The 8,590-nt window shown below is 35.9% G+C and overlaps 1 protein-coding gene across 1 annotated transcript; it reads left to right on the top strand.

Annotated features, from left to right (window-relative positions):
• The first annotated feature begins 5,646 nt into the window (after positions 1-5,646).
• LOC104911033 (pleckstrin homology domain-containing family A member 7-like) lies at positions 5,647-8,563 on the top strand. Its single transcript, XM_010711092.3, has 2 exons — positions 5,647-5,840; positions 7,822-8,563. The coding sequence occupies exons 1-2, from the start codon at positions 5,677-5,679 to the stop codon at positions 8,333-8,335; spliced, it is 678 nt and encodes a 225-aa protein (XP_010709394.1). The 5' UTR covers positions 5,647-5,676; the 3' UTR covers positions 8,336-8,563.
• Positions 8,564-8,590: the final 27 nt, after the last annotated feature.

Genomic DNA, 8,590 nt, shown 5'->3' with positions numbered 1-8,590 from the left:
TTTTTTTTTTTTAATTTGAAAAGAAATGTAATTGTATGATTTCAAATTCTGTTAGTTCTCATAAAAACCTATGGAGGAAGTGAAATACAAAATTCATTCCTTCTTAACAGTAGAAAATCCTACCTGATTGTCCAAGTTGCAACATTAAGACAAAGATCAGAAATGTCAGTGTACGCTTGCAAATTTGTTATGCTGATATTTGGAGCAGAACCTGCTCTACTGTGTACTAAAGTAGCAGGTGAGCTATATTACTAAACAAACAACTATTTTTTTTATTTTTTATCAGTCGTAGTTAAGAGATCTGGAAGAAATCTTCCTCATATATTTGCTGAAAACATCTGTTCAGCTTTTTTTTTTTTGCTTTGATTTTTTTGAGGTGTTTTTAAATGGTAGACTACCTTTTGTAGCATTAAGATTTATTTTCAAGTATACAATGATTTGAATTTTATGAAGCAAATATTAACTTGAAGTGTGTTTAAAAAAAGACCTGCTGCTCGTTGTGGAAATATTTGTTGTACTTTTTCAAATATACTGAACATGAGATAGCAGGATAAGCTACAGAGGATTCTTTGTTAAAAATCATTTTACTCCAATATTGAAGAAATGTGATTCATGAAGTTCTCTTTGAGCCTTTTTTGAGGCCAAAGCACATATTTAGGCTTCTACGTTGAATAAATCTTAGTGCAGGTTGGAAATGGAGGTGAAATAGCAATAGTATCTGCTTGAATCTTGCTGTTTTGGTGTTTTGAAAAGATTATTTTTAATTTCATGGAAGGGTGTTTGCTAATGTGTTCATCGAGTGTGGTTGAGGATTGTTAACCTTAAGCTGACTATCAGTCATAAGGGAAAGAATCTTTATATATATGTATGTGTGTGTGTGTGTGTGTGTGTGTGTGTGTGTGTAGATATGTGTATATATGGACACGGAGTGGCTTTGGTTGGAAGGGACCTTAAAGAACATTCAGTTCCAGCTCCATGCTATGGGCAGAGTTGCCACCCTCTAAATCAGGCACTAAATCAGGCTGCCCGGGACCCCACCCAACCTGGCTTTCCAGGAATGGGGCAACTACAGCTTCTCTGGGCAGCCTGTTCCAGTGCCTCACCAGCCTCTGAGTAAAGAATTTCCTCCTAATATCTAATCTAAATCTCCTCTCTTTTGATTTAAAACCATTCGTACACACATGTAGTTTCCAAATGATATGTTCTGTAGGCAAGCTCTTGGTCACCACTGCCAAGCTGTGCCTCTTTCTTCCTGCAGAATAGAACCCATTGTTATGACGTGGTTAAATGTTCAGAAGCAAGTGCAGACTTCCCCTGATCCTTCTAGGGTATTATACCTACGTGAGCTGTACTAAATCTTTAATCTGAATCTTTTCTGAAGGTTAACTTGAGCCAATAAACTGGGATTTTCAGTGTAAGGTCGTTTATAAAAAGGTAATGGAGAAGCAAGCAGTTGTTAGTTAGGGAAGGTTTGACAATGCAGTTTCATTTTATTTAGAACCAGCTGTTAGGGCAGTTGGCAGATTTTGAATGATTCCTGCTGCCTGGGCCCCACTCAATACCAACATTCAGCGATGGCAGCCTTGATGGCATTCCATCACTCACCAGCCATTACCTTTATCTAATCTCAGTGTGCTTCAATAGCCAAAGCACAGACTGACATTCTGTCTCAGTGTAGCACAGCCAGAAATAGAAAACTCGATGGGAGTGAGCCTGAAATAAAGATAGGACTTTGTTACATTTAAGTCCTGAATGAGTGGGAGAATGCGGCGCATCACTTTTTGCATTTGGCCTGTCACTCTGGTTGCTGTAAATTGTTTGTTACAATGGCGGTTTCAGTTTAAATGGCTTTTTAAAGTAGCACTGAGTTTTTGAAGCTAAGTGTTCAAACTCTGAAAATGTTGTTTTGTAAAACTAAGAGGAATTTTACTTAGCAAATACATGAATGTTTTTTCTTTGTATATGATGCAGTTAGAAGACAAATTCTGAAGTATGTGCTTACTAGTAAACTAGTAAAGTATGTGTCTACTTTAACAAGTAGAACATTCCCTGTGGAAGTTCTTCAGCCCTTCCATCAGCTCCAAAGGACCCATGCATTTTGTGTCTTCTTTAAATGCTCGGCAGTGACAGGCCTGTAGAAAAGCATATGGCTGTTCAGGTGCATTCAAAACTTATTGGAATGTCGAATATGAGTATTAAATTGTTCTGATGAGCAGCTTCACTTCTAAGTATCTATCTTGACAACCTTTTCACATTGTTTATTTCTCCCAAGCAAAGTCCTGTGGTTACTACTGTAATTAATTTGTGTGACGACCCTTACAACTTAGGATCTTTGAACATTTAGTTCTGTAGCTAATGTCTTATAAGTATTAATTAATGGTTCTATTTCTTCATATAGCAGCTATCTGCTGATACAGATGTGGGATACCACAAATGCTGTGTTTGGACTTCACTGTGAAAAAATTCACATGACGTTCAGATATAGCTGGAAATACTCCTTGTGACAAATAGAGAATGTACTGTGCCTTTTAGTAATACAATTTTAAATGTAAATATTAGCAATTCGTGGAAGATAATGTCATTGCATTCTCTTTAGAAGTCTTCCTGCTCTGTCTAGAAAGATACTTTTAATTGATTTTATATGTTAAAATATGAGAAATTTATTTTATAAATCTGACATTAATGCAAATTGTTGAAAATTGGAAGGTCTACCAATATCTGCTCTAAAGAAAGCTGCAAAACTTCAAGCAAAGCCACTGTATGCGAGTGTATGTCAGTATGTATATACACATCTTGCCACCAGATAAAGTCAGTGAAATATACTTTGATACTCTGTAAGAGATGTGAAGTACCGCTGGAGCTAAAACCCAAACAAATAAAACTCCTTTTTACTTTGATTCTACCCTTGACGTTTTTTCAGAGGTTTAGCCAGTCAGCGTGGGCCGAGGAAGCCAGGCCAAATCATTATACCAAGAAGATGCTACTCTACTGTTTTTTTCAATATATTTACATTATTGATACTCAAGGCAGACTAAAGCAAATATCTGTTCACTGCTTAGACCAAATGGGACAGGACAATCTCATTAGTTTTCATTAAAAGAAAAAAAGTGGGGAAAAAAAAAAGCGTTCCTCTTGCCATCCCTCCATTCTGTCAACTCTGGCTTTTTCTCTCCTCAGAATTTGGAACAATTTGGAATAAAGATAGCAGTTGTAGATACTTATTCCTGTATACTTATATTACTATAATCTTTTATTGAATATTTTCTTTAGAAGCATGAATCTTTTCACAATTTTAACTTAACTTTTTGTCCCTGTCTTATTTTATTGATACGCTTTTGGGGTTTACTGTCCATTTCTCCTGTGCATTTTGGGAGAGAGACTGCTTCCCTTCTCAATCTATCCGCGTTAAGGCATCTGAATGCATGAATAGGTACTGGTATTACTTTTCCCTGTTGTGTACTACATATGTGTGGCACGTGCTGTGTTTTAGGCTTGTTCATGTGCTGTAGTCATCCTAATAGCTATTGCTTTAAAAACAAGCAAGCAAAAAATAAAAAATAAAATGGTTTTGTGTCTACTAGCAGTGACAGCTACAGGACACGAGCAGGAAGTGGCTTTCTACTTATTAGACATGCTACTAATAAATGACTACAACTGAAACGTATGAGAATTTTCCTTTAACTGATTTTATATATTGCAAACTTCAAGATGTCGGGTCTGTTGGTAACAGCAAGCCATCTCTGTTTTCCCTTCTGGAGCTATCAATGTTTTTGGCTGCAATAGCTTCAGTTTCTTACAGGAGAATAGTGCAACATGCTTTGTGTTTTTATTCTGTTTCTCCATTGCCTTTTAAGCAATGTTTTCAGCTGTGTTAGTTATGCACCACTGAAAGGGAGCATGGAAGGCAAATGAATTATGTTGAACATAACATACAAGTGAAATAAATCCGTGTATTGCTGGGGGTATACAGTCTCCAATTAGTTAACCAACATCCTGTTGTTGGTTTGCTATGTTTGTATTTTTTCCAGCAAGCTTGTAGCCAATGAAGGTTAGGATCCTACTGTGTCCTCTGCAGTGGTGCATATATAGTCTAGAGTTGTTTCACTTCAGTATTCTAGCATCTTCTCCTCTAGACTCAAAATGGAGTATATAGGAACTGTGTAGTCATAAGGTTTAACTGTGAAGTCACTAATTTCTTTTATGTCTGGAGCTGCTTTTCTTGCTATGTTCTTGCACTGAATGTTAATTATAAATTGCAGTGATTTAAGTTCTTCCCAACCAATTTTTTTGGAACATTTATGGTATATTCAAGAAGGCAGAAAAGCAAGAAGACTCCCAACAGTAAAGAAAACCCAAAAAACTCAATCAGCCAAATGCATGAAAAGAAATCATTTGGTTCCTAAATATGGAATTGATCAGAGCTACTGTTTCATTTATGTAAACCCTACTTCCTTTTGTTAAGGTAGGTAATGGTGGAAAGAGAGATACCACCTTGTATTCTGTTATCTGCCACTGGAGGTGGGAAGCAAAGGCTGTGAAGCAGGAAGAGAATCTTGGACTTCTGTTCAGATTTTTTTTTTTCCCACTTCAAAAAGAAAAAAAAAATGCTGTCTCAGCCATTAGCTTTTTATATTATAGCAGGTTTAGTTTTATTAAAAGCAATTTAAATTATTAATTTTATTTAGATATTTTTTGCAAGAGCTTTCGTTGATTATGCTTGCTTCAGCTTTTTGAAAAAGTAGGGAAATTAGTCTTTTCCTACTAGTTTTGTTAACAATGGTGAAGAGCATATGAAGTGCTAAACAGCAACTACATCCACAAAGTAATTTGGAGGAAATATTAGTCTTGAAATGTAGTCGTATGACATAGTAATGTTTATACTATCCCTTATACAAAGACGGATAACACTTGATTAAATTCAACTAGCCTAGAGTTGCACAGACATCGTGTTTCAAGCATGTTTTTGTGCATGGCACTACTATTTAGGTATTTGATATGTTTATAGAGAAATTTCTGAACACCTGTAGTCTTCAGTGGAATTTCATGGGACATTTTGGTATGCAGAGATGCTTGTCAGTATTTTATTCACTTTGGTAATTCCATCTGTATTGGTAACTTTATCAGTAAGGCTTGTGATTTTGCAGCTAATACAGGGGCTCAAGTGCACGCTTTAACAAAAAGATCTTAGCAGTTCTTAAATAAGCAGCTTAATTGCTTGAATGGTAAAAATTTTTGTCTGTGTTTTGTCTGACTGAATTGCTTTATGAAGAAAGCTGTGGTGGTTTGCTCACTTACACATGTCTCAGTGAAAATTTAATTTGTTTTGTGTGTTATTGGCAGTAAATGGAATATGAGCTAAGAAAAATTAAAAAAGTGGAAGTTCCTACTATGAAAAACAGAAATGCTGCATTTGTAGCCTAATAGTGTGGGAAAGAAGTGGGTAAGAATTTCAGTAAAATTTAAGGAGTGCTGTTGGTGTTTGCCGCAGAGCTGCCAGTTGTGGCAAGATGATAATTTTACCCTAACTTCAGCCAAAGAATGCTGAAAGTTTTATTTATTTTAAAGATATCAGGAAAAGTTGAAATAAACATTCTGGGGAGAAGATAGCAGTGCTGTCTGATGTTGATTTCTTTGTTTTGTTTTTGTTTCTTTTTCTGGCAGGCTGTCCATACAGGGATGCGGGCATATATTTATAATAAGAATTCTGTTATTGGCTCTCAGGCAGAGCATTCAGGGATGCGGACGTACTACTTCAGTGCAGATACCCAGGAGGATATGAACAGCTGGATTCGGGCTATGAACCAAGCTGCCCTTATGCAAACACGCTCTTCACTGAGAAGGCAAGTTCCATAAGCCAATTCCTAGCTTAGAAAACAAACTGGATGGTGATTTCTGAAGGGGAAACTTGTAACTGTGTACTATGAAACTTATTTCAATTGTAAAGGAATAGTTCTTTGTAATTTCTGCAACAACTTGTTCCTGTTGTAGAGCAGCTAGTTAGCAACAAATAAACTGTATGCCCCAGTTTAATGACACAGATTTCTTTTTTATGTATGTATTTTTAGGGAATTGAAGTTACAATTGTTTGTGAGAAAAATTCATATGCATGCAACAGCCAAATGGCAACTGTAAGGAAGGTAAAAGAAGGGAAAGAACAAAAAGCAATGAGTCATTTCAGCTGAGTGTTTAGAACTAGGGTCAGAGCCCTCCTGAGTGGGAAACGAATGTTAAAATGAGTACATTACAAATTCATCAAGTTATGTTTATTAGCTAATTTATGTAGACACTAACTTGCTTATTTCTGGCTTAATTTGATGGCCTTTAGTATGAGTTAAATGTTTTCCTCGGTCTAGAAAAAAGTGCAGTTTTAAAAGGAGGATGTACTTTGGTTCTTTAACAGTGCTTGAGGCACTGTGCCTTCGTTGGCTTCCAGTTTTTCCCTTTTCTTAAAACTGATATAACTTTCTCGATTATGTTTTGACTTTGGTGTGATTCTTTCCATACGAGCCCTTGTGAAAGAAGCCTCTGTACTGTGAGGTAGCCCTGCTTTTAATCTGTGGCACTCTAAGAACTGAAATGTCACAATGCAGTTTCTCAGAGTATCTTGCAGTAGTGCTTGCTTCTAGTAAGTATAATAAAATATAAGCAAAAGTCTAACATCCTTTCTAGACCTTTACACACTACATGATTTTGTGTTAAAATTTTCTGGAATTAATTTTAATTTTGAATAATGTGAGACCTGTTACTTGGTTTTCTTTATGTTCTTTATAAGGATAGGATTAATTGAAAGAAAAATCATGGAAGCCTGGCACATTAGAAGTATTGATAGTGTCCTTAATCATCACAGAATCATAGAATTCTTAGAGTTGAAAGAAACAAAAGATCACCTCATCCAACTGCCCTGCAATGAGCAGGGACATCCAGAGCTTGATCAGATTGCTCAGAGCTCTCCTAGTAGACAGTTAACTTTACGACGCTATCAGAGTGAGGTGAAAACGATTGTTTTGTGACATTTACTTGGAAATCCACCTTCTGTAAAGCTTTAAGGAAACCGAACATAGCTTAGAGAAAATGAGATCGATGCTACTATTAAGCTGTTAGAGGTAGGGAAGTTTATGACTATAAAGAGATGAAGAAAATGGCAAATGAAATGTGTGTGTGTGTGTGTCAAAGGCAATGTAAAGCTTTTTGGACCCTTAGACGTTTTGTAACGTATTGCAAATTTTGTATCAAGAATTCTGGTATGGAACTTTTGAAATATTTAGATGATAAAGTAACATGAATGGCATGTTTTAGGGAAAATGAAGATTTAATTTAACTTTGTTTGGGAATAGCAAAATTGTAGATTTCGTAGACAATGATAGTACTGAAATCAAATGTAGATGGTCTGTTCTCTTGCCAGAAAATACTAGTCCCTAGGGCATCTATGAATATATGAAAGACTTTTTTTTTTTTTTTACTTTAAAATGCACAGTTAGCAATTGGTTTTCTGTTTTTTGGCTTTCTGTGCTTCCTAGGATAGGAAGATATCTTTTTCTGTAGTTATATGTATGTAGTATTACACAAGTTGAACAATTTTCATGCAGTATTAATATTTTCAGTAATTTTACAGCTGCATATAAAAGATTTCTGCAGAGGTAACTTTCATTTAACTGGGATAATAACTTGAGTTTTGTTGGCCATATCTATCTTAACATCTGTCAAATTCAGTACAACTTAGCTAGAAAAGCACCTTCTCTATCCTTTCTAAAATATTAACGAGAGTGCATCAACTTCTGACAGCTAAACAGTGTTCATTACCAACATATATTTTCTTTTCAGAGAAACTGAAAAAGCAGATCAACGAGCTGTTCCCCAAGCCAATCATGTGGATGCCTGTAAAGTGTGTGTGAAGGCAGAGATTACCGACACAAAAGAAAGTTATCAAAAATCTGCTGAAATGCTCGGATATGATAAGCGTGAGGAGATAAGAAGAGAGAAAGAAGAAGAGGAGCGTTATATCCACAGAAAAGAAGCTCTAGAAACTAAGAAGGGAAAGGCTAAGCATGCGTTAACAGAAGCTGATTCATTATTTCCAGATTTAACGAATGCACCACGATCCCAAGTAGCTCAGTCTGTGCCCGTTGAGAAGAATGGAACGCTTCCTAGTTCATTAAGTATGAGTGCTGGCCTAGTGGAGCAGAATGGTACCAGCTCATATAAAAGAGGGTTTGTTCCCAGGACAAATCCAGATAAACAGATTCAAAGAAAAAGTAATATGGCTCAAGTGGAGCACTGGGTAAAAGTCCAAAAAGGAGATACAAAAAGGTTAGTAATAGGCCCTGTCTGTAAATAGACTGCCAAAGAGAATGTTCCTAATATAAAGGAAAATATGCATTTGAAATATATTTGGTGCAAACTGGAACAATACAGAGGCAATATATAACAAAACTTGCTTTCTCTTTTCTAGTGCACAATGGTATTTTTCAGTGTTTATCTCATGGGAAAGTCAATATAGGATTGGCTAATCAAATTCCTCTAATGTTGTCACTATGTTGTAAATTAAAAAGGTGAGATTAGAGTGCCCTTAAAAAGAAAAAAAAAAAAAAAG

This window comes from Meleagris gallopavo, chromosome 5 (genome assembly GCF_000146605.3).
Source record: "Meleagris gallopavo isolate NT-WF06-2002-E0010 breed Aviagen turkey brand Nicholas breeding stock chromosome 5, Turkey_5.1, whole genome shotgun sequence".
NCBI lineage: Eukaryota > Metazoa > Chordata > Aves > Galliformes > Phasianidae > Meleagris > Meleagris gallopavo.
Note: the sequence above shows the minus strand (reverse complement) of the source record. Positions and strands in the feature narration are given on the sequence as shown.